This window comes from Schistocerca serialis, chromosome 6 (genome assembly GCF_023864345.2).
Source record: "Schistocerca serialis cubense isolate TAMUIC-IGC-003099 chromosome 6, iqSchSeri2.2, whole genome shotgun sequence".
In the NCBI taxonomy this organism is placed as follows: domain Eukaryota; kingdom Metazoa; phylum Arthropoda; class Insecta; order Orthoptera; family Acrididae; genus Schistocerca; species Schistocerca serialis.
In genome coordinates, this window is record NC_064643.1 from 659490785 (window position 1) to 659518734 (window position 27950).

General features: G+C 41.2%; 1 protein-coding gene across 1 annotated transcript in view; it reads left to right on the forward strand.

Moving 5' to 3' along the window:
- The window catches only part of LOC126485019 (uncharacterized), a 98004-nt gene that overhangs the window by 32073 nt on the left and 37981 nt on the right, over positions 1-27950 (forward strand). The window contains exon 2 of the mRNA XM_050108623.1: positions 255-563. Coding sequence (XP_049964580.1) covers positions 255-563 — 309 coding nt within the window. The remainder of the gene's footprint in view (positions 1-254; positions 564-27950) is intronic.

Genomic DNA, 27950 nt, shown 5'->3' on the forward strand with positions numbered 1-27950 from the left:
CATCCAATCTCTGTTTGACTCAATGCCCAGGCGTATCAAGGCCGTTATTACGATCAGAGGTGGTTGTTCCGTGTACTGATTTCTCAGGATCTATGCACCCAAATTGCGTGAAAATGTAATCACATGTCAGTCTAGTATAATATATTCCTCCAATGAATACCCGTTTATCATCTGCATTTCTTAACTACCAGTGGGCCCATGTAGGCACAGGTAGTGCTCTTCCTCAATTTGTGTTGTTGCATGCCGTGTTCTAGAATCTGCTTCCTTTCTCCCTCCCCGCGCAGCTGGTGCTGTCGACAGTGTGGCCGGGGCGCTACCGCAGTCTGGTGGCACACGTGGTGCGCTCCCTGCCCGACTACCTGAGTCACGACGCCGCGGGGCGCCGCCGCCTGGTGGCAGACTCTCGCACCGCCTACACGTTCACCATGGGATTCGTCGTCTGCGGACACGTCACGGTCGCCTCCTGGTCTCTGCTGCCGCTGCTACTGAAGCCTGTGGAGAAGCTTCGCCTGCCCCTCGTCGCCTGGACTCCGTTCGACTCCAGCTGCGGCCTCGGATTTCTAGTCAGTAATGTACACTCTGCAGTCTACATCTACATCTACATCCATACTCTGCAAGCCACCTGTCGGTGTGTGGCGGAGAGTACCTCGAGTACCTCTTTCGGTTCTCCCTTCTATTTCAGTCTCGTATTGTTCGTGGAAAGAAAGATTGTCGGTATGGCTCTGTGTGGGCTCTAATCTCTCTGATTTTATCCTCACGGTCTCTTCGCGAGATATACGTAGGAGGGAGCAATATACTGCTTGACTCACCGCTGAAGGTAAGTTCTCGGAACTTCAACAAAAGCCCGTACCGAACTACCGAGCATCTCTCCTGCAGAGTCCTCCACTGGAGTTTGTCTATCATCTTCGTAACGCTTTCGCGATTACTAAATGATTCTGTAACGAAGGGCGCTGATCTCCGTTGGATCTTCTCTATCTCCTCTATCAACCCCACCTGGTCCGGATCCCACACTGGTGAGCAGTATTCAAGCAGTGGGCGAACTCTTTTACTGTAACTTACTTCCTTAGCTTTCTTCCAATGAATCTCAGTCTGGCATCTGCATTACCATTAGTTTTATATGGTCATTCCAATTTAAATCACTCCTAATTTATGGAATTAAATGCTTCCAGTTGCTGAGCTGCTATATTGTAGGTAAATGATGAAGGATCTTTCTTTCTATGTATTGGCAGCACATTACACTTGTCTACATTGAGAATCATCAATTGCCATTCCCTGCACCATGCGTCAATTCTTGCAGATCCTCCTGCATTTCAATACAAATTTCCATTGTTACAACCTCTCGATATACTATAGCATCATCCGCAGAAAGCTTCAGTGAACTTATGATATTATCCACAAGGTCATATATATATATATATATATATATATATATATATATATATATATATATATATATATATGGTGAGTCACCTAACATTACCGCTGGATATATTTCGTTAACCACATCAAATACTCAAATACTGACGAATCGATTTCACAGACCGAAAGTGAGGAGAGGGGCTAGTGTAATTGTTTAATTCAAACCATACAAAAATGCACGGAAGTATGTTTTTTAACACAGACCTACGTTTTTTTAAATGGAACCACGTTCGGTTTGTTAGCACATCTGAACATATAAACAAATACGTAATCAGTGCCGTTTGTTGCATTGTAAAATGTTAATTACATCCGGAGATATTGTAACCTAAAGTTGACGCTTGAGTACCATTCCTCCGCTGTTCGATCGTGTGTATCGGAGAGCACCGAATTACGTAGGGATACAAAAGGGAACGGTGATGGACCTTAGGTACAGAAGAGACTGGAACAGCACATTACGTCCACATGCTAACACCTTTTTATTGGTCTTTTTCACTGACGCACATGTACATTACCATGAGGAGTGAGGTACACGTACACACGTGGTTTCCGTTTTCAATTACGGAATGGAATAGAGTGTGTCCCGACATGTCAGGCCAATAGATGTTCAATGTGGTGGCCATCATTTGCTGCACAGAATTTGCAATCTGTGGCGTAATGAATGTCGTACACGCCGCATTACATCTGGTGTAATGTCGCCGCAGGCTGCCACAATACGTTGTTTCATATCCTCTGGAGTTGTAGGCACATCACGGTACACATTCTCCTTTAACGTACCCCACAGAAAGAAGTCCAGAGGTGTAAGATCAGGAGAAAAGGCTGGCCAATTTATGCGTCCTCCACGTCCTATGAAACGCCCTGTCAACAGGGAACATCCTGTCAAGGGTCAGCCTAGTGTTAACTGCGGAATGTGCAGGTACACCATCATGCTGATACCACATACGTCGACGCGTTTCCAGTGGGACATTGTCAAGCAACGTGTACGTGTGTACGTGTACCTCATCCCTCATGGTAATGTACATGTGCGTCAGTGAAAAAGACCAATAAAAATGTGTTAGCATGTGGACGTAATGTGCTGTTCCAGTCTTTTCTGTACCTAAGGTCCATCACCGTTCCCTTTGGATCCCTACGTAATTCGGTGCTCTCCGATACACACGATCGAACAGCGGAGGAGTGGTACTCAAGCGTCAACTTTAGGCTGCAATATCTCCGGATGTAATTAACATTTTAGAATGCAACAAACGGCACTGATTACGTATTTGTTTATATGTTCAGATGTACTAACAAAACTAACGTGGTTCCATTTAAAAAAACGTAGGTTTGTGTTAAAGAACATACTTCAGTGCATTTTTGTATGGTTTGTATTAAACAATTACACTAGCCCCTCGCCTCACGTTCGGTCTGTGGAATCGATTCGTCAGTATTTGATGTGGTTTACGAAATATATCCAGCGGTGACGTTAGGTGACTCATCCTGTATATATTGTGAATAGCAACGGTCCTGAAATCACTCTTACTTCGGAAGACTTCTCTCCATTGAGAACGAGATGCTGCGTCCGCCTCCGGTAGCTGAGTGGTCAGTGCGACAGACCGTCAATCCTAAGGGCCCGGGTTTGATTCCCGGCTGGGTCGGAGATTTTCTCCGCTCAGGGACTGCATGTTGTGTTGTCCTAATCATCATCATTTCATCCTCATAGACGCGCAAGTCGCCGATGTGGCGACAATTAGAAAGACTTGCACCAGGCGAGTGGTCTACCCGACCGAAGGCCCTCGTCACACGCCATTATTATTATTATGACATACAGCGTTCTGTTAGCTAAGATCTCTTCAAACCAGTCACACAATTGGTCTGATAGTCCATATGTTGTTACCTTGTTCATTAAACGACAGTGGGGAACTGTATCAAACGCCTTGCAGAAGTCAAGAAACACGGCATCTACGTGGGAACCCATGTCTATGGCCCTCTGAGTCTCGTGGACGAATAGTGCGATCTGCGTTTCACACGATCGTCTTTTTCGAAACCCATGCTGATTCCTACAGTGTGGATTTCTAGTCTCCAGAAAAGTCATTATGCTCGAACATAATACGTGTTCCAAGCCTCTACAACTGGTCGACGTTAGAGATAAAGGTCTATTGTTCTGCACATCTGTTCGACGTCCCTTCTTGAAAACGGGGATGACCTGTGCCCTTTTCCAATCCTTTGGAACGCTACGCTCTTCTAGGGACCTACGGTACACCGCTGCACGAAAGGGGGGGGGGGGGGGGGGGGCAAGCCCCTTCGCGTACTCTGTGTAAAATCGAACTGGTGTCCCATCAGGTCCAGCGGCCTTTCCTCTTTTGAGCGATTTTAATTGTTTCTCTATCCATTTTTCATCTATTTCGATATCTACGTCGAGGGCCGATTCAAATTTGACTGCTACATTTAAGTAGCCATAAAGTTGCATTCAGAACTTTCAGCACAACAGTTCAAGTTTTATATAAAAGGTTACGCTAATTCCACACACAATATATATTCAAATAATTTTAAAGTTTACCTTTGACGAAAAAAGGCATTTAAAGTGAAAACTACACAAAATGAACATAATATTATATTTTAATGTTGTTGCTACTGAAACTCAAAAACCCTGCACTCCAAATTTTACTTTTTGCCACATTTTTATTGTTCATTACACACGTAATAATAAAAACATAAAATTTACTGATTAAACATTTAATAAAAGAAAATTACGCTAGTACTTTTTAAGTCTTTAGTTTCCTTCTCAGAGGCCTTCTATGCACTCACCTGGAAATCTTTGTGGGGATTTCAGGTCACTTCTGCTTCTTGCAACAAATATAAAGTGCCTTTCTCTTCTTTTTTCGATCACAGTAGGAGCATGTTTTGCGTTTTTCCTACCGTTATACAAGAACTTCAACTCTTGGTTCTGCTACACCCAAACCATGATGAAGGATGCACGTAGCTCACGGGGTAAGCGATAATTGTTGACTAGCTTCTATCTGTTGTGTCACTAAGGAGGTTACAAACTTCTTCAAAACCCAGGGCGCTTCACCTGAGTATTGTCCTTGTAGGAAAAATAACGCCATGTGCCATCTTTGGAAGAGGCTTGGACGAGCAGCCATATTTTTTTTCGATTTTCTGGCAGAACCTCTTTCTAATGAGTCAGTCTCCGCACATCTGTCTTTATCAACTTTGTCACTTGTTTCATTCTAGGAATTCACAGTTGGTAAAGTAAATTCGCCTTGACTTTCTCACTGTTTATATGCTGTATTAGGTTCGTTTTCAATTTCGTGGTCACTGTATGACCCAATTTCGCTTCCTGACGTGTCGTCAGACCATTTTAAAACAGTATCCTCAAAGTCAGGGTCCATTAAACATGAACAGTAGTCGAAGATCTGGCTACTGAACCCATAACGCAAAGTCAAGTTGCGGTCTTAGAAACTGCTAGCATCAAAGGAGCAGTAAAATTATAGGTCCAAACGGCTACTGGTAAACGAAACCACGGCAGTTTGGGTAAAGAACAACTAGACAAACGATGTAATCTCCTACTTCACCATTATGTATTATCAACAGAGCAACAATAAACTCTGGTGGTCTGTGACACGACACCTGGCACGTTATGGTTTAAAGGGCGCTGGGTGTATGCTTGCCGGCTAACCACTTCTCTTATCACCACGGCTGCCGTCTAAACGGTGCAGTAGCTTGTGGCGAGAGAACACAGCAGACTGTTACGACAGTAGAATACTTCTTACACATATTCCTCAAGTCTGGCAGAGAATGAAACAAATGGACCGTAGTAAATTACTAGTTTAGCTGGTGTTTTATGGCTGGTGTTTTATGTTGATCCCAGAAGACAACAAAAAGAAATAGGATGTTGAGGGTTAAAGACTTGCACCAGGCGAAATGTCTATCCGACCGGAGGTCCTAGCCACACGACACTTCATTTTCATCTGGCCAACAAGAGAAGAGACGATGACGGGACATTTCTTACACTTTTTGAGCACTTGAGAAATGGTGATATATTTTTCAACTATAATCTGAAGCCAAAAAGACGACGCGCCACTAAGGAATTATCCGAATGGGATGAAAATCGGTAAATGTGATGGACGTGTATAGGCAAGCAGTTGATTACAGTGTCTGAAAATAATGGTTGATATTCAAGGGGAAGCGTTTCAAAAATTGGGGAAGTCAGTAATGCGTTGGTCCACCTGTGGGTCTTATGCAAGCAGTTATTCGGCTTGGCACCTGTGGACAGTGTTGCTGGATGTTCTCCTCAGGGGTATCATGCCAAATTCTGTACACCTGGCGACTTAGACAGTCAAAATACCCAGATGATTGGAGGGCCCTGCCCATAATGCTCCAAATGTTCTCTGTTGGGGAGAGATACAGCTACCTCGTTGGCCGAACCAGGATCTGCCAAGCACGAAGACAAGCGGTAGAAACTCTCGTCGTGCGCGGATGCGCATTATGGTGCTTAAATGTGAGCCCAGGGTGGCTTTACATGATGGGCAACAAAACGGGGCGTATAACGTCGTCGACGTACTGCTGTGCCGTGCCTGACCACCAAAGGGGTCCTGCTATGAAAAAAATAAATTGCAACCCAGACCATCTCTCCTGGTTATCGGGCCATATGGAGGGCGTCAATGAGCTTGGTATCCCACCACTGCCCGGGGCGCCTCCTGTCAATCTGTCACTTGCCATCGGGTTCATTTCGAAGTTGGACTTATTACTGAAGGCAATTACACTCCAGGCAAAGACGTGCAACAATTTTTAAAATTTATTTTAGTGTGAATATTTAAACTTTTGACGATCTGTTTATAAGCATAAAGCCTTCAACCCAACGTCGCAACAAATACTTGAGGCAATGAACCCTATCAGTACACATGTTGATACCCAATCCAGGTGACTGAAAAAAAATGAAAGGTCTCAAATATGACTGTAACTTTTATTCCTTTTCGAAAGGATTCCAACAAAATTGTTAAGGCTTTCGTGGCCACTTGTTGACTTGCAAACCAAAGGTGTGGTATAGATACGTCGATGATACTTTCGTTGTGTGGAGCCATGGTGAAGAATAGCTCGGTGACTTCCTAAGACACTTGAACAGCCTCCATGCCATCATAAAATTTACCGTGGAACTGAAAAGGACAAAAATTTGCCATTTCTAGATGTGCTGATCGCAAGGGATGGCGAAAACCCGGGACACAGCGTGTATCGAAAACCGACACATAGGGACTCATACCTGCACAAACTATCAGACCACTACCCGAGCCAGAAAAGAGGCATGATTAATACGCTCGTAACGCGAGCCGGACGAATATGTGAGCCGCAGCACCTCAGACGCGAAATGCCACAACTAGAAAGTGTTCTGAGTAGCAATGGGTACTCCTCAAATGGTATTACAACTGTAACAGAGTCAAACACACGGTGAAGTAAGGAACCAGAAAAAGAAATGTCAGGTACGGCCTTTCTGCCATACATTCCCAGAGTGACGGACAGAATCGGCCGTATATTGCGCAAACATGGCGTAAAGACGATTTTCAAATCGACAAGATCAATGAGTGTCTTAGATCGGCAAAGGAGAAAAGGAACCCACTTGCAATGTCGGGAATATACCGTATACCAGCAAATGCGGAAAAGTTTATGTCGAAATCACTGTACGATCAATCAACACCAGGATCAAAGAAGATAAGCGATATTGCAGGTTGGCGCAGGTGGAGAAATCGGCCGTGGCAGAGCACGCACTGAGTAAGACCGACCACGTAATAAAATTCAACGACACGGAAGTTCTGGCTGTAGAGAAGCACTATCACACGCGCTACTTCAGAGAAGCTGTATAAATACAAAAACATGCGAACACCTTCAACAAGAAAGAGGAAAGCCTTAAGGTAAACGGATCCTGGCTTCCCGTACTGCAACAAACGACCGTCGCAGGTAGCAAGAGGAGAACCGCACCGGAAATGACCGCGGGGAAGTCCTCGGACGTTGGCGCGCCAGGTACATATAGTCTGCGGCCGAGAGCTCGGCACCAGTTCACCACCGGCATTGGAGGGTGAAGCTTTGACAATGCCAGCAACTCGTGCTGGCGAAACGTCAGTAAAATCATTAGACGAACATCAACCGAAGAACCCGAGACAGGTTCCAACAACATCATTTACCTGAAAGGTATTTAACAGACCTATATATTAAAAGAAAATGTTGTAATAGACAAAAATCTCAAATGCAAAACGATGTTTAAGAAGAAATCTATTTACTTAATCTAGAAATCTAATGAATCAAGTTACTAGGTTTCGGAGGGGTATATGATAGCGGCGATGTGCTAATATCCTTGTGAAGTGTTGGTGATGCCTGTCTTGTGATGAAATGAAATGGTCTTATCGCTTTAATGGCCGGCATTCCCCACGTGGGATGTTCGGCCGACGAGATGCAAGTCTTTTTCTCGACACCACATCGGACGCGTAGCATGTCGATGGTGTTGAAATGGTGATGACGACAACACAACACCCAATCCCCGAGCACAGATAATCTCAAACCCGGCCTTGTGATGTAAGCGACCCCGATATGTTAGGATAAGCAGTCATACTTGGATTTACGGATGCTTTTTTGCGCTTTTCTCAATTGCAGAAATGAACGACAACATTCTCAGTGGAATTCCATTATTTCATCGTCACTACGACTGTCTAAGGAAGTAATCGTACAAGTAAAATGAGAAAAAAACGTGAGATCAAATATAATTTCGCCGAACGGTGTGGCCGAGTGGTTCTAGGCACTTCAGTCTGGAACCGCACGAGCACTACGGTTGCAGGTTCGAATCCTGCCTCTGGCATGGATGTTAGATGTCCTTAGGTTAGTTAGGTTTAAGTAGTTCTAAGGTCTAGGGGACTGATGATCTCAGATGTTAAATCCCATAGTGCTCAGAGCCATTTGAACCAAATATAATTTCACGCCAAAAGACACAGAAGGATTTAAAAATACAGCAGGAGTCCGATACCGCCAGATGTGAATGCCAACCGTAGCCCCTATTCCATTGGGCGCCCTTATACCACATAGTCCACTGCTTTTGAATAGCAGCAATGGGGCCACCGTGCTTAACATAATCATCCGATGGACACGTCACAATCACAAGTATTACGTGCCTTAGCCTCATGACACACTGCGGACAGGTTTGGAATTAAATCATGGATAATGACGCAAATACCGATGGTCAGGAACTTTTCGCCATCATCCGTCTTCTCCTCCTGCTACAATCGGACAGTGTGAATATTTGTCCACCAGTATCGTAAGTGGCTTACCTACTAGTTGAGCACCAACAATCAACCGTGCGTTACCTTGTGTGTTTGTATTCCTAAGCGAGGAAATTGCTGATGTCATCGGTCTCTAGACTTACACACCACTTAAACTAACTTATGCTAAGAAAAACATACACACCCATGCCCGAGGGAGGACTCGAACATCCGGCAGGACACTTTCTCTCTTTCTCTCTCAGTCCGAACAGGTGTTGGAGGCCCCAACGGTACCGACCGGTCGCCGTGTCATCCTCAGACCACAGGCTTCACTGGAGCGGCCGCGTAATCCGTGACATGTCGCCCCTGACCGCGAGGCCACTCCGCTCTGCATTCGTTAGCGACTTCGGCTTTCGAGGCGTGGCCAGTTTCGAATACAAAACCTAACTCAAAATGAATAGAGCTTTTAGCCACGTTCCTTTCGGCTAAAAATGCTGTACTTTAACCAGTAACTCTTCTCACAATCTTTATTCATTTTAATATTTTATGTAGGCGATGATGAACAGATTTTTGTAAGGTTAAATACTGCATTATAAAATACACTGCTGTACGGTTAATTTTATATTGAACAGAATAGATTTCGGTGCGAGTTGCAAGTACCAACTGTGAGATTTTGAAATCTCTAGTAGTCGATTGTTGGACCGAAATCTATTTTCTTCTACAAAAAATAGCAGTACAGCTATTATTGTTATAATGCAATTCATTGATTGTTTCAGAATTTATATCACAGCTGTGCTAAACGTGCATACGCACAGAACAGCACTCCATTCAGAAACTGTTGCTGCATTTCTGCACTGCTAACACTTACCATTTTCTTCTTAGTTACTTTAACCTCTAAGTTGCTTAAGACTTAAAAGTACGTTCAGAATCGTCTGTTCACTAGTTCAACATGTTATTTCTATGCCAAATGAAAATCTAACAGCGCATCAAATAACACCGTATTGGTTATTATTCAGTGCTACAAATAATAATGGTGGCGTTATATCGCTCCCAGTCTTTGTTGTTATACCTCTAACGCTTGTCAGTAAAGGTTTCGTCTCATCCACTACCATGCAGCTGTGTCTAAATTTGTCATTCTGATTCTACAGTTGTCACACTTCCTTGTCTTGTAAATCAGTTTAACTGTTTACTTTAATAAAAATGCAAATTTCAACAGTGAACAGTACTGCCTCTTCAGTTGACAAGCGGTACAAATCATTTATATAACTCAAGCATTACAGAGGGCCTCACACAGAGATTACAAGCACCTCATCAATAACTTTCGTGTATCATGTAAAGCAGTTATTGTTTTCATGATATGTTTCTCCCCTCTATTATTCAGTTACTTGCAGAATGTTGCAGACAACTCTGCGTCTCTATTTCTGTTGACAATAGTACATGTTTCTGTGGTACACACTGACAGAAAAAATCGATATAATTAATGTCACGTAGTGAAATTTCGGGAATACATTTGTTTGTGTAGCATATTTAAGTGATTTACATTGCCAGATGACAGCGCGAGGAAAGCCATTACCAATGTGAAATGCTGGCACATTAATATCCAGCATAACTATCAGAGTGTTGAATGCAAACATGCAAATGTGCGTACTTTGTGCTCTATAGACTCCGGACGTCAGTTTGTAGGCTGGAGTTCCGTGCCTGTTGCATTTGATCGTTCAATACAGGTACGGTTAATGCTGCTTGCAGATGACGCTGGAATTTTCGTCCGATGATGTTCCATATGTGCTCGGCTGGAGACAGATCCACTGATAGAGCACGCCCAGGCCACACTTCGACACTCTGTGGTTCATACTGGGTTACAACAACAGTCTGAAGGCGAGTCTTAACCTGTTGGAAAACTGTCCCTGGAGTTCTGTTCATGAATGGCAGCACAACAGGTAGAATCACCATACTTACATACAAATGTGCAATCAGGATGCGTGAGGCAACCACGAGAATGTTCCTTTTGTCCTATAAAATCTCACCTCAGACCATAACTCCATCTGTAGGTCCATTGAGTCTAGCAGACAGATTGGCTGGATGCAGATCCTCATTTGGCCTCCTCCTACCCAACACTAGGCCATCACTGACACTGGGGCAGAACCATCTTCCATCAGACAACACAGCAGACCTCCAAGACTGTCTGCAGTATCACAGAAGAAGCATCAAGCTTCTCGTGCCGCTAGTACACGGCATCGTTTAAACTCAGTGATGCGCTGACAACGGAGTCCTAGTCCCCTTAAAGGTTTTTCTCAAGAACATCAACTCATCTCATGCAATCTCAAACGTAACTACCGCTCACGACAGTTACGGCGTGTATGTAAGACAAACCTGATTTGCACTCTCATTGTGGCGCTACTAATGCCCCTCCCATACGACTGGCGCGAATTTCGAATGCGCGTCACATTCCACATGTGGAAACACACCTACCAACATTCGTGTATGTCGCCAAGCTCCTTGTTGGAGTTGCGATTTTTTTCTCCGTCAGTGTGTATTTCTGGTCTTGTGTTTCCTATTTGTAACATTATTAAAGCCTGTGCGTAATGGAAAAATTTTGTGGGATGATGTTACCACCTTTCATCTACGTGAGTTCTTTTTCCATCCCTGAATTTGTCATCCTCCTGTGGCATTCGCTGTGTTATTCAGTGGTTTGGTATTTAACTAATTAGTGAATGAAAATGATAACGTTATTTCATTACAGTGAGTAATTATAAAATAATTTTTTTCCTGGCTAAAGGTTTGGTCAAGTTGCTAAAGAAATCCAAGTTAAAGTGTTGTCTGTAAGTTGTGTAAGTGTCACTAAATCACAGTTCGTACAACAGATTCCACGCAACTATCTATTATTTAAACTAGTTGTCACTTGAGAGGCAACGGGCAGCAGGGCTCCCGCCACCAATAAACCAATGGCAGCCGGCGCTGTCGGCTGCCACTGCGTTGCCACTTCGCTCTGCTGAGCTGACTAAGGCATTGTGCCAGCCAGTCCTCAGCGAGCCGCTGTAGACGTGCGGGTGAGAGTTTTGAGTGACTTGTAGCTTAGCGAGTTTACAATGTCTGATGAAAGCAGTCGCAAGAGAGGGAGGCCGAGAGGCTGCACACTTCTCGGCAACCTCCAAAAAGTGGCGGACATGGCGTCGTTATACGCAGTCAGGTGCGTTAATATGTGTGTTCCTTAAGGGAGTATTTTGAGAGAGAGTGGGATGCAGGAGTGCCTCTCGTTCCTTTGGATAAGGTGGTGGAGCGAACTGCAGCTGCTCTGCAAGTTAGCGAACGATCAGTAATAAGAATCTCCAAGGAGATATTCACGAAAGAAGGCTCAAGTGAATCGTCTAAATTGGAGACACCTGGGAAAAAGTGGCGACTAGAGAAGAGGGTCATAAAACTGGACTCCTTTCAGGAAGATGCCTTTCGTCGTCAAATATACGCATTTTATTCGAGGAAGAAGTATCCAACACTCAAAAAACTACATGCTACCCTCACAGCGGCTGACCTGTTTCAGGGTAGTAAATCGTCTTTGTTACGAGTCGTGAAAATGTTAGGATTCCATCTCTGGCAGAAAGTTACTAATGAAACGCCAAGATATTGCAGCCTGGCGATGCCGGCTTCTTAGAGAATTGGTGGAGACAAATTTTGATGATATCGTTTGGCTTGATGAAACGTGGGTGAATGCAGGACACAATTTAAAAAAAGGCTGGACAGACGGTACCATCAGCGGTAGAATGGCAGCTCCGATCGGCAGAGGAAAAAGGATAATTGTAGCACATGCCGGAATTTAAAAAGGCTTCATTCCAAATTGTCTGCTGCTATTCAGTTCAAATAAGACCTCCGACTACCACGAAGAGATGAACCATAATACTTTTGTGAAATGGTTTGAAGACTGTGTGCTCCAAAACTTAACAAAAAACTCTATCATTGTTACGGATAACGCTCCTTATCACTCAGTAATACGAAATAAAGCACCTACAAAGGCAACAAGGAAAATGACATTGTTAGCTGGTTACAGAAACAGAAGGTACAGTTCGACAGTAATTTGACAAGGGCAGAATTATTAGAACTTGTGTCGCAACACAAGCCAAAGAACCCGATTTACATTGTGGATGAAGTAGAAAAAAAATACGAGCATAAAGTGCTCCGATTGCCTCCTTACCATTGCCATTTCAACGCTATAGAGTTGATTTGGGCTCAGGTTAAACGGCATATTGCTGCAGAAAATAAGAAAGTCACAATAACCGAAGTGGAACGCCTTTTGAAAGAGGCAGTTGAAATTGTGACGTCGGAAGACTGGCAGAAGGTAGTACATCAGGTGAAAGGAGTGACACAGGACGCTTCGACAATGAAGGTATCTTACAACAAAGTGTCGAAGACTTGATTATAGTGGCCGAGCGGTTCTAGGCGCTACAGCCTCGAGCTGCGAGACCGCTACGGTCGCAGGTTCGAATCCTGCCTCGGGCATGGATATTTATGATGTCCTTAAGTTAGTTAGGTTTAAGTATTTCTAAGTTATATGGGACTGAAGAGCTCAGAATTAAGTCCCATAGTACTGAGAGCCATTTGAACCATTTGAACTTGTATATAACTGTCAATACGAGCAGCGACACGGATAGTTCCACTGACACTGACTCTGAATTAAGTGGTGTTTTCGCATTGTCTGATTAGTGTGTAGTGTACTTACTGCCATTAAATACTGTGCTTGTGAATTTATTTCGATTAATTCTTATTCTTGTTGTGAGACTAAGATATACTGTTTGGCCAGCTCTCGTCATCTCCTTACGGTAAGTTAGACTCAATTTTAATTGTATTTCATTTTGTATACACACGAAGGTGTTATTCAATGTGTGTAATAGTTTTCGAGATATGCAATCTAAAGAAGAAAAAAAAGAAGAAAGAAGGAAGACGGGAAAATTTCTCACACTTCAATATTTAATGTAACAACGGCCCTAATTAAAATGAAGAAAATATATTTGATATGCTTATAGATACCACTGAGGCCGATACTGTACGTAAATGTCAAAATATTTACATAATATTTATAGGAGATTTTATAATATTTATTTTATAATATTTATAGGAGATTTTAAACGTCATGCTTGTTTCGAGCTCAGAATTGATAGGGTTGCTTAAAAACGCTGTTGTCAGAAATTTGTATACAGAAAGCATAATGCACTACGATAACTTTTAAGGAGCCTTTGCCGAGTGTGTTATTTTGGTAATGAATGAAAAAAAATATTTTTCTATGAGTTTTTCAGTAATGACGTGATAAGTTAGAAGCTGTTTGCGAAATCGAGAATTTAAATGGTTTCAAACAAATTAACACAACTCTTCTCCTAATTAAAATTAAGAATGGAGATTTGACACATTGAGAGACATTGTAGAGATATACATCATATGTGGGTTTGAAATTTTTTACTTACTTTTTGTAGAAGATACAGGATTTAAAACGATTTTCTGTCTCCGGGGGTAGCGATGCGCTGAGGCGGCTGCCTCCAGCCAGTACGTGACGTGACAATGCCGCAACTTCGGAGAGCAAACGTCAAGTGACCACTACTTTAAAACAGACTGAACTGATTATGATGGAAACAGTTATCTTCAGCAAAATGATCATTAAAACCACCGAATATCAGCCGCGCACAACGCTGACGTATATTACCTGAAACAACATTCTTCGCAGCTCGTGCGTAATCAATTTCGGCTCCATACATCAGCAAGAAAAAAGTTGGTTATATGGATCGTGCTATGAGCACTGTTTTTAAAGAACCAATCTGATTCGAATTTTTGCATTGAAATGAGTTCGGGACCACAGTTGCACATTTATCTACACACATTTTTATTACCTTTGGTATTTATGTCTGCAGAGTTGCGTAATTAGAATTTGCAGCTGTGATAATTATTAAGATGGTGGCAGACAATTGACAGAGACTTTCTGTTGCCAGAGCAAAATACCTTTTAACAGGATAAGTATCTGAACTAATGCAGATCAAACTTTACTTTTATACTGTGCACTATTTACACTAATTTTCGTCAAGCAAACTTTTGATACTTTGCTAAGAAACACAGATAAAAATGCGATCCAATTCGGTATCATCAATGGCTGCTCTCCTTGCAGTGGAAAGAAATAATTAACACAGATAATGCTTATTGAGAGAGGAATTAAACTTACAAATAATTATTCACTCATATTTATTATAATAATGAACTCTATTCTCAAGCAATAATTAACAAATAATTACAATTTCTTAACAGACCTCAGTTTGATATGCGTCTTGCGCCCGCAACCTATAAAAGCCAACCAAAAACGGCAAAAACAAAGGAAGACGAACGCTGATCATAAAAGGAATTTACAATTATCATTATCTTCGTATGATACACATCGATATGTCCAATTACATCATAAAATATTATATAACTAGTTAACATTTATCATCGTTTTCTTTTCTTTTACTGTTTTTCTATATATGGGATAGATAATGTTTATAACTGTTAGAGACATAATATCCACTCGTCGCACTGTAGCTAAAATTTATCTCGTGGATATAACTTTGCCCCTGGGGCTGAGAAAAAAAAATCTGTTGAATCGAGTACTTTAAATGACTTCAGTGACTGTATTATCTCGGATGTTGCTGCGGATACTTCCCGGATTAACGTATCCCCCCCCCCCATTTGGGTTCACTGCACTCGGAAACCAGGGGATAAAACCGTCCAAGGAGCTTCAAGAAAATACAGTCACCTACTTTTAAGTCAGGCTTGACATGAATGTAATAAAATATGCTGGAAAAAAGCAAATTTATGACTATGTTGTAAGCATCTGGGATAATGAATGTTTTTTCATGGTGGTATATCATAAAATATCCAAAGTTAATGTCACTGATTCATCGAATGTCATAACAATATGCCGCTAACGTCGTAAGATCGCCCCCGTGTCGAGCCGTTGGAATGCAGACAGGTAGTGACTGCTTTGCTTCTCCTTTCCCACGTCCCTCAGTTTAAGACTGGTACATGAAATGTCAAAATATAAGCATCTGTGACAAGATAAATATTATTCTGATTGTGTGGAAAATTTTATTAGTGTCCATTTCACTCGCATACACACGGATGGAATTAGACTGTTTTTGGAAGGTGTTCTGTATTTTGACACTGTTCAACACAATGAAGTGATTTGCATGTAAGTTTATCACAATATGCACATTTTGAACACTGCACCGTTAATCATACAAGTGTCCGTAGTGTGCTTCGTTTACTTTAGCGGAATGTAAATATTTTAGCGACGCGCTGCGTAGCCAACGTTGCATTATTGTTTTGCCGCGCGTCTGGCTGTACAGTCTGACACATTAAGTTTGGCACACGTAGACGCTTCGTATCAAACTACTAAAGGTCATCAGTTCATGTAAATTATTAATACAGTCGAGTGTACTCAACGTTCATAGCGTGGCTGCTAACTTTGACACTCTAAGAGCGTTCATAATGTTACATGATCACAGTTTTTGTCACTGTTCACTATTATTCACAATATAAAACACAGTTCTTCACGCATCCACTAGCTCCTGCGAAACACGCTTCGCTGGTCTGATTTCTGTCAGTAGTTTTCCACAGAACTTTAACAGACAATTTATATGCAAATGACACTTTTCAAGTAATGAGGTCTGGTACACTTGCCATGACTGAATAACAAAATTTAAAATTTTACACTGTCACATAAGCATGAGACAATATAAAACTTTCAGAATCTGCAACATTATCTTGACCATGAGATCTTTACTGAACTGTCCAGATAACAGCACATTTCCAATTTTATTACAGATACACATATTTATATATTTCTATTTTTTTATTGAGATTGTTATTTACCATGTTTTTGGGACAGATGTACATGTTCGGCTTACCTAACTGGAATGTTGCTCATAAGAGCATTTTTTATGACTTTGTAAAGAAACCGTGTACGTAAATCAGCACACATACAGATCTCGCTTCACTAGTGGTGAAAGCAGTCTTTTTTTTTATTTTATTTTATTTTTACAGTCACACAGCTCACACACCACAACACTCGCTACGTGTGTGGCACTACATGACACAATCTTACGAAAATATTTTTATTGTATCCATTCTTACACATGAACAAACACGTTATTTAAAAATTTTAATCATTTCTATCCTACGTATGGAAAGGTAAATTTCCTCGCATTTAATGCAAGTGAACTTTTATCAAGTTATTGATCCCTTTTAGAGCAAAAATACATTTATTATGGAGATTCTCTACTCCTTTTTTCAAATAATTCAAGCCTATTACAGTGTAATACTTGACATAAAAGCTTATAAGCTAATACATACATAATATTATAACTTTATTACTGCTAATTATCTTTCCATAAACATTATACTTGCGGTTATGCGATAGTGCACTTGCACTTCTGATTGGTCCTTTGTATATTCCAACATTTAAATTAGTTTTCCTATAGCAAATATTTTTTATGTCTTTATGACAATACAGTCCTTTTCTCTTTCCCGTATTGATATTCTCTAGTATATAGCACCCCTCATGTGAGATATTAGCTATTTTATATGGTCCTTCATACACTAATTGCCATTTTTTATTTTTTCTCTAGATTATCAATGCCTTGGGATGCGTCCTCAATAATACTAACTCATCGATACAATGTTGTTGTGTTTTAGTAAGTTTTTTGTCACTCTTCGCCTTGCGGAGCTCTGCTTGGCGATTTACGTTTTGTAGAGCTGTATCTAGTATCTCCTGATAAGTTAATTGTTCCTCTTCGATCTTCGGTATTGGATTAACTCATTCGCTCTGGTAATATTGGTGGAAAGCACTATCATCTTGCTGAAACAATGCGTCCCTGATGTTCTTCCATATCGGATCCTTTTCTTGGCACTGTTTCAGCCTTTCCCACAACGTTAAATATTTTTGTCTGTTAGCTTTGTCCTTTATAAATAGAATTTTATATTCTGTATAACTCTCTATTAGAGCTGCAAACGCTGGTAATCCTCGTGGTAGCCTAGATAATGCGTCGTCAATTACATTATCTGGTCCATGGACATGTCTAATTTGAAAGTGATACTCATGCAAGGCGAGAGTCCCTCGAGCTAAGCGCCCGTGCAGTAATTTGCATGTTAACATGAAACTCAGAGCTTGGTGGTCACATAAAACATTGACATGATTCCTATAAACATAGTATCTAAATGTTTTAAAGGCAAATACTACGGCAAGTGCCCCAAGTTCGGTCACGGTGTAGGATCGTTCACATTTGGTTAAGATCCTACTTGCAAATCCAATCATCTTGAGTTCTAGCTTGTTGTTGAAACAGGCATGCTCAGATCCCATAATTTTATGCATCTGTTGCAATATAGAAATCATTTGACATATCCGGCTGATGTAAAATTGATGCATTGATAAGTCCCTCTTTGATATTGTCAAAGATTTCTTTGCGTTTAGATGTACAGCACCATTTTGCATTTTTCTTTAGCAAACTCAATAACGCTTCACTGTTAAGCTGTTGAGTTGTTAAATATCTTCTGAAGAAAGATGCTAAGCCAATGAAACTCTTAAGTTGTACGGAAAATTTGCAACTGCCTCCATTTTGCTATGGTCTGGTTTTATACCTTGTGGTGATATTACACGACCAAGGAATTTTATTTCCTCCCTAGCAAACTTAGATTTCTTCAAAGTCTCTGTCACTCCTCTTGCTAGAAACTTGTCTGGCACGTCTTGTATTAAATGAAGGTGTTCTTCCCAGGTATTTGTTGCTAGCAATAGGTCTTCCACATATGCTGTGACTCAACCTAATAACTGGGGTCCTAGTACGTGATCCAACGCTACTATGAGCACACCGGCACTGATATTTAATCCAAAGGGAAGAACACGAAACTTATAGCTTCGGACTCCAAACAAAAGGGCGGTATATTGCCTGGATTCTTCTGATAAGAGGATTTCCCAAAATGAAGAACGCAAACCCAGTGAGGTTAGATATTTCTTGCCAAAAACCTTCTGGATTTGTTCGTCTAAATTTTCAGGTCTCGTTCACACTGGCACTATAATCTTATTGATGTCTCGTGCGTCGAGAACTAAGCGTATACTTTTATCTGCTTTGATTATTGCTAATAGGGGACTGCTATATGGCGAATTAGATGTTTCAGTAATGCCTCAATCCACCGTTTTTCGGATTTATTTCATCACTTCGTTTTTCTTAGTCCAGGGAACCGAGTAAGACGCTATACAATAGGTCTTGTGGCGATATACTTTCATATTATACTGGTAATCGTCTATGATTCCAAGGCGTTCAATGAATACTTCGAAATATCCGGATAATAATTCCGTTAATTGTCTAGCCTCTGAAGCATTAATGCAAGTGGCCTCCTGTACTTTCTCTTCTATTTATGTGACGACGTCACTCACGTTGCTGTGTGAATCGTTATTTCCATTTTTTGTGACACATTTGTGGGTGCTTATGATACAACGCTAATAACTTCTGTTTGCTGACAGAGAGAGATTCATTTTTCTCATCAGCGGAAGGTTCGCACCGAATTTCCGATTCAGCATTAATATTATCGGTCTCTGCTGGTACTTAAGTGCACATGTCCCATGGGCGAGATCAATTACAACTTCCCTTTCCCAAGGAAACTTCCACCTGTGTCTGGTATTTTATACTCTGTGCCTTTTTTCCAAATGATCCTATAACCTTGCAACTTGCAACAGGAAAAATCAGGCACCTTCTTATCTCCGAAACCTTCTTGAAAAACTGCGTGTTCATAACTGATACATTTGCCCCTGTGTCGTGCAGAATGGTAGTCGTTACACCAGTTACAGCTCCGGTGACACTTGCTTGGATATTTTCCCTTTGTGGCTTATCAGAGACAGCAGGGTCCTGATATAGTTCATCTTCGATCCTGTTGCCATCCTGATACCTTATCATGTTAATTTTTTGTTTCGTCGACCTACTGCTTTCATTGTTGCTCTCGGTCACCTGGCGAAGGACTACAGGGACCGAAATTAGTTTATTAGATTCTGAGTGTTTTCTTTTGCTTCTGAAGGCACCTCCCACTATTCTAAAATTTTGTGAGTTTTCAGTCGGAGGTGGCCTGCTTCGATCCCACCACGGTGGATATTGATTGCTTGATATAGGTACAGCCTGTACATAGTTTATTGGCTGACCTGAATTGAAAGAACTTTGCTGCGGCTGCCAATGACTTGGCCCTGACTGTCGCCAATATTCACTGTCACCCCGCATATTTTTAGGCTTGTCTTTATGTGGACTGTCTGACCTGTTGTCATTTCATCTCTTTCGATTGCTATTGTTATTGTTTGGATTTTCATTGTGGTACTGTCTCTGGTTACCATTCGGTTGTTGGTGTTCTTCAGCCATTTGATAATTACTGTTATAATTATTAGGATAACTAAAATTTTGGTTGTATGGATTCCTATTATTATTATTATTATTATTATTATTATTATTGTATTTTCTGTTACTATATGCTTTACAATTATTTTACGTCGGACTACCTTCGCCCCTATTTCCATTGTTTCCATTCCATGAATTTTTCTCATTAGGAATATGGTATTGCTGATCACGTGAGAATTTTTTGTGGCGTCTTCTTGCACTAAATCCAGAGAATCAATAAGAGGACAGAAATTCTTTCAGATCGGTGTCTGGAACATTAAATAAATTTTCTCTAATTTGTATGGGTAATCTAGCTTTTAACACTTGAAATAAGTCTCTGGTGGTTGCTGGCTCATCCCAGGTCGTGTTAATATATTTTTCAAAGTACTTCCTTAAGGGACCTGACTTCGGATTGTACATTTCTGCATTGTAAACAGCTTTATGGAGTCACTCATGAGTATACGCTGACCAGAATTGATCTAGGAACGCCTTCTCAAAGTCGTGGAAAGTCTTGCAAGTTTCTGCTGCATTTAATGCCCTGAGTGAAGCATCACCAGAAATATGTGAAACCACAAACAGTATTTTCTCTTCTTCCGACCATGAATTTGGAAGAACACTTTTGGAGTTTCGAATGAAAACTACTGGATGTATGTTTTTCTTGCTTTCTTCGTTAAATATTTGAAACTGTCTATGCTTAATCAGGCTTTCTTCATGCATCAAAGTAGTTAAGTGCATAGAATTGCTATCATTCGCAGGTGGTGTGGTTACTTTATTACAAGTACATTCTATTTCACTATTATTGCTTCTCGGTGTCACATATTGCTCTGTTAATATATGTTGTTTACCAAAATTTGATCTGCCTTGTGGTGAATTAAAATTCGCTGTTAGATTATCTGTGATCTTTTGCCTGTCAGTATCAATATTGTCATTACTGCATACTGTCACATTTTCAAAGTTTGGATTTTCAGAGTTCAGTACGCTGGCTACTTCTGTTCGGACTTCCTTTCGGATTTCCGAGGAAATGTCCTCCTGCATTGTTTCCACAGCGGTAGCCAAAGCTTTGAATTGATTCTCTAGTTTATATACTTCAGTTTGAAGGCTATTGACCTGAACTGGAATGTTTGTTAACGGTTCAATAGTCGTTTTTACTGCGTCGATCTCCTGCTTAAAGTGTGTACAAATAGCATTATCACGATCGACAAACACTTGATTTATCCTACAGAAGTTTCTTTATCTCTTTCCAGAAAAATATTGTTTATGTTTTCCATAAATTTCTTTTCCTTTTTTTGGTCCCTGAGCTCCTGTTGTTCTTTTATAAGCTTTTCCTGTCTACGTTTTTCCTCTTCCTGCTGACGTTGTCTTTCACGCCCCTGCTCTTTAAGCTCACGTTGTCTTTTACGCTCCTGTTCTTTAATAGTAAACTTTTCAAATAATGCTCTTAGCATATCCTGTATCGGCATAGCTTGAGCATTGCTAACTTCTGCCTGTTGCCCAGAAGAAATATTGTCATTAATTCCTAACTGGTTGACTGCAGGAGTGTCAGTTTGTTTTGGAAACTACATCTACATCTACATTTATACTTCGTAAGCCACCCAACGGTGTGTGGCGGAGGGCACTTTACGTGCTACTGTCATTACCTCCCTTTCCTGTTCCAGTCGCGTATGGTTCGCAGGAAGAACGACTGTCTGAAAGCCTCCGTGCGCGCTCTAATCTCTCTAATTTTACATTCGTGATCTCCTCGGGAGTTATAAGTAGGGGGAAGCAATATATTCGATACCTCATCCAGAAACGCACCCTCTCGAAACCTGGCGAGCAAGCTACACCGCGATGCAGAGCGCCTCTCTTGCAGAGTCTGCCACTTGAGTTTATTAAACATCTCCGTAACGCTATCACGGTTACCAAATAACCCTGTGACGAAACGCGCCGCTCTACTTTGGATCTTCTCTATCTCCTCCGTCAGACCGATCTGGTACGGATCCCACACTGATGAGCAATACTCAAGTATAGGTCGAACGAGTGTTTTGTAAGCCACCTCCTTTGTTGATGGACTACATTTTCTAAGCACTCTCCCAATGAATCTCTACCTGGTACCCGCCTTACCAACAATTAATTTTATATGATCATTCCACTTCAAATCGTTCCGCACGCATACTCCCAGATATTTTACGGAAGTAACTGCTACCACTGTTTGTTCCGCTATCATATAACCATACATTAAAGGATCCTTCTTTCTATGTATTCGCAATACATTACATTTGTCGATGTTAAGGGACAGTTGCCACTCCCTGCACCAAGTGCCTATCCGCTGCAGATCTTCCTGCATTTCGCTACAGTTTTCTAATGCTGCAACTTCTCTGTATACTACAGCATCATCCGCGAAAAGCCGCATGGAACTTCCGACACTATCTACAAGGTCATTTATATATATTGTGAAAATCAATGGTCCCATAACACTCCCCTGTGGCACGCCAGAGGTTACTTTAACGTCTGTAGACGTCTCTCCATTGATAACAACATGCTGTGTTCTGTTTGCTAAAAACTCTTCAATCCAGCCACACAGCTGGTCTGATATTCCGTAGGCTCTTACTTTGTTTATCAGGCGACAGTGCGGAACTGTATCGAACGCCTTCCGGAAGTCAAGAAAAATAGCATCTACCTGGGAGCCTGTATCTAATATTTTCTGGGTCTCATGGACAAACAAAGCGAGTTGGGTCTCACACGATCGCTGTTTCCGGAATCCATGTTGATTCGTACATAGTAGATTCTGGGTTTCCAAAAACGACATGATACTCGAGCAAAAAACATGTTCTAAAATTCTACAACAGATCGACGTCAGAGATATAGGTCTATAGTTTTGCGCATCTGCTCGACGACCCTTCTTGAAGACTGGGACTACCTGTGCTCTTTTCCAATCATTTGGAACCCTCCGTTCCTCTAGAGACTTGCGGTACACGGCTGTTAGAAGGGGGGCAAGTTCTTTCGCGTACTCTGTGTACAATCGAATTGGTATCCCGTCAGGTCCAGTGGACTTTCCTCTATTGAGTGATTTTAGTTGCTTTTCTATTCCTTGGACACTTATTTCGATGTCAGCCATTTTTTTGTTTGTGCGAGGATTTAGAGAAGGAATTGCAGTGCGGTCCTCCTCTGTGAAACAGCTTTGGAAAAAGGTGTTTAATATTTCACCTTTACGCGTGTCATCCTCTGTTTCAATGCCATCATCATCCCGGAGAGTCTGGATATGCTGTTTCGAGCCACTTACTGATTTAACGTAAGACCAGAACTTCCTAGGATTTTCTGTCAAGTCGTTACATAGAATTTTACTTTCGAGTTCACTGAACGCTTCACGCATAGCCCTCCTTACGCTAACTTTGACATCGTTTAGCTTCTGTTTGTCTGAGAGGTTTTGGCTGCGTTTAAACTTAGAGTGAAGCTCTCTTTGCTTTCGCAGTAGTTTCCAAACTTTGTTGTTGTACCACGGTGGGTTTTTCCCGTCCCTCACAGTTTTACTCGGCACGTACCTGTCTAAAACGCATTTTACGATTGCCTTGAACTTTTTCCATAAACACTCAACATTGTCAGTGTCGGAACAGAAATTTTCGTTTTGATCTGTTAGGTAGTCTGGAATCTGCCTTCTATTACTCTTGCTAAACAGTTTTACTATCACTCGGGACACCAGTTACTAAATTATCATTCATAATAAAATTTTCTGATAATTCGGCAGAAGTATGGGTAGATTGTTCTACCTGAGACTCTGATGTCAGTTCGGCATCAGTATGCTCATTCAGTTTAATCTCTTTCTTTTGCTTAACCATTGTATCACCAATATAGCACAACAAATATATAAATCACTGACAAGCACTAACTGACACAAAATAATCTTATAATTAACACATATACACAAATAACACTTTCTAAATAATTCACTCTGTGCACAAAATCTTTTGTAGAATTGCTACACTTGAAAATAATACTCTCGCAGGCAGAATATTCAATTATTACTACTTATGGCTGTAGCTAGTACTGTCAACTGTTCGTGTAACAGTCGACGCTTGTTTGTTGTACGTTGCTGTATAACTACCGATCATGAACGCCTGTTTGTACCTTTGTTGCTAGTGAGTAGTCGACAGCACTGCCTAGATGACGCTACTCGTGTTTCTCGCACGTACAGCGCAGATTCAGATTCGTAAAGCAGTTTGGTAGCAAGATGTCAATGCTCATGAAACAAGTAAGAATACTATGATTAATAGTAATAGATCACAATTTCAGTTATTAAAATGAATAAATGTGCACTTGAGGCCCCACGTTGGGCGCCAGTGTGGCGTTCGCTGTGTTATTCAGTGGTTTGGTATTTAACTAATACGTAAATTAAAATGATAATGTTATTTCATTACAGTGAGTAATTACAAAATAACTTTTTCCCGGCTAAAGATTTGGTCAAGTTGCTAAAGAAATCCAAGTTAACGTTTTGTTAAAGTGTTGTCTGTAAGTTGTGTAAGTGGCACTAAATCACAGTTCATACAACAGATTCTATACAACTATTGATTATGGTGGAAACAATTATCTTCAGCAAAATGATCATTTGCTATATGTGGGATGGATGATATTTATAGCTGTTAGAAGCATAATTTCCTCTCGTTGCACTGTAGCTAAAATTTATCCGTGGATGTTACACTCCGCATTTTCAAATCTATATGCTCTCATTACTACCAAACTTTGCGACTAGGCTCTACGCTTCTTCCCCTGCCGCTGTGCACGTTTAATTGTTTTCATATTTTCATTACCGTTCCACTGGAAATTATATTTGTTGGTACATTTCCTGTTTCCGAGAACGGTTTCCTAAATATTGTCATTGCCCTTACACTACTTGGAGCAGGTCGTCAGATACCTGTGCCACTCTTTCGTAAATCTCTTTTTTGCCGTCGCTGCGATTTGTTGCCCTATCAGAATCCATCTCTGTTCCTTTTCACGTGTATTCTTTCGATTTCTTGAATCACAATTTTTATGATTCCATGGATGAAAATTCCCTTTGCTGCTAGGCGAAACAACTTTCCGGTGCCGGCAGTTGTTACCGAGCAGTTCTAGGCGCTTCAGTCCGGAATCGCGCTGCTGCTACGGTCACAGGCTCGAATCCTGCCTCGGCCATGGATGTGTGTGCTGTCCTTAGCTTAGTTAGGTTTAAGTAGTTCTAAGCCTACGGAACTGATGACCTCATATGTTAAGTCCCCTATTGCTGAGAGCCATTTGAATTTTTTTTACTTTCCGGTGTAAGCAATTCACTCTTATTAATGCAGTTCGTGACCCTCTAACAACTATTAACTAATTCTTCTAGAGTCAGTATGAACTAGGACCGTTAGTAGTTAGCTGGAGACGATTGCATGATAATTACTGAACTTTAATAACGGTGATTACTGGAGTAGACAAGTTCTCCGTTGCCTGCATGCGGTGAGATCTGTCATCCATTTACCCGTCGGCTGCTGCCCCGACCTTGGCTGGCATCGAACTTGTTTTCTTCTAGCACAGGTTCTTTTGACAGTTACTTGAACTAATGAACAGGACAACAGGTGAACCTACAGATCAGAAAAGATGCATCTGTTCTGGTAAAATCACAGTATATTGCACTTCCAGCAGCACACAACAGGAAGATGAGTTAGCCAGAGTTACAAGTACGACGGTAAATTTATAAAAAAGCATTTCCTGAGTCTTTTTGCTGCAGGTGAACAATACTACAAAGAAAACATTGAATCGATAGTAAAACCTTGAATTAGCTTTGTCCAGCCCCTGAACTATGCGAGAGTGCGAGGAGAGAAACCACGGAGACCGTTGATTATCGGCAAGAAAGGTGACGGAAGTCCGGGCAGGGCACTTCGTACAATTACTCAGTAATCATTTTAAATACCGCTCAGTCTATGGCTTGCCAAACGATAATCAGGATAACCGCCAACGCCGCTGAATGTAGATAACGATAGAACTTAGTTACTGTCATCTCGGCAGTGTTACGACCGCGACGGGGAACGGTGTACTAAATTTGATCGCCGATGCCAAGATGGCGGTTGGCGCCGGAAAAAACGACCGTTGTGGTTGTTATTATCCGTTTCACTCAGTCCACTAGTAAAAACTGCCTCTTCGTGGCATCTCTCACGAGGAGCCCTCAGCACAATACTTTTGTGTCGACTAGAAGATGGGCGTACAGCCATCGCAACTAGCATGGCTGTTACCTTCAGCACCCTTGCTTAGTGGTCAGAGGCCCCAACTCAAAGGTTTGTTCTCTTACTTTGGCGGAAATTCAGCTGAAACGGTGGGCCCTCTGCTGTCCTTCCGTGGCTAGTAGCCATGGACTGAATTTGAAGCTAATGGTCGACGAGCGTGGGCCGATATTCGCCTTCTTGCAGTATCGCAGAATTAACTAAATTTGTACCCTAATAATTTATCCACTCCACGAGCCCTATTGCAAGGTTAGTCAAACCAACGGTTGTCTAGAAATGGTTTGGTGATATTAGTATGAAATAGCATGATTTAATTTAATCTTTGCAATCCCGCTTTGTCACTGAGCCGGACCATGCTTCAGTGTAGGCTGGTCATAGGCTTTGTGACCAGTCCACGAAAAGTCTCCACTCTACAAACTGAAATGTGGTAGGAATCTGGTGTTGAGTTTAAAGATTCTCAGCCATAATGAATTTAATAACGTTTCTAAAAACACTAATGCATTTATTTTTTAAAAGCAAACATCCAGGAATACCGTTAACTGAACAGACTAAATTTCAATAACCAACTGGTGACAAACTCCTCAAAAGGGCAACAGTATAAAATCACTTCCTTTTTGTAAAGAATATTAAATGAAATAAAAGAAAAATACATTTACATTACCAACAGCAAAACATATGATAAAATGGTTATGTCACAAATATCGACCAACGGCTATTTCCAGTAATTATCAAAACCCATTGCCATCTGAGCAGATAATTGACTGACAATGGTAGTTCAAATTTATGATTATAGAGGCGGTGGCAGACACGACGCCAGTAGGAATGTTGTTGTTGTTGTTGTTGTAGTCTTCAGTTCTGAGACTGGTTTGATGCAGCTCTCCATACTACCCTATCCTGTCCAAGCTTCTTCCTCTCCCAGTACTTACTGCAACCTACATCCTTCTGAATCGGCTTAGTGTATTCATCTCTTGGTCTCCCTCTACGATTTTTATCCTCCACGCTGCCCTCCAATGCTAAAATTTGTGATCCCCTGATGCCTCAGAACATGTCCTACCAACCGAACCCTTCTTCTTGTCAAGTTGTGCCTCTTCTCACCAATTCTATTCAATACCTCCTCATCAGTTATGTGATCTACCCACCTAATCTTGAGCATTCTTCTGTAGCACCACATTTCGAAAGCTTCTATTCTCTTCTTGGCCAAACTATTTATCGTCCATGTTTCACTTCCATACATGGCTACACTCCATACAAACACTTTCAGAAACGACTTCCTGACACTTAAATCTATACTCGATGTTAACAAATTTCTCTTCTTCAGAAACGCTTTCCTTGCCATTGACAGTCTATATTTTATATCCTCTCTACTTCGACCATCATCAGTTATTTTGCTCCCCAAATAGCAACACTCCTTTACTACTTTAAGTGTATTATTTCCTAATCTAATTCCCTCAGCATCACTCGACTTACTTCGACTACATTCCATTATCTTCGTTTTGATTTTGTTGATGTTCATCTTATATCCTCCTTTCAAAACACTGACCATTCCGTTGAACTGCTCTTTCAAGTCCTTTGCTGTCTCTGACAGAATTACAATGTCATCGGCGAACCTCAAAGTTTTTATTTCTTCTCCATGGATTTTAACACCTACTCCGAATTTTCTTTTGTTTCCTTTACTTCTTGCTCAATATACAGATTGAATA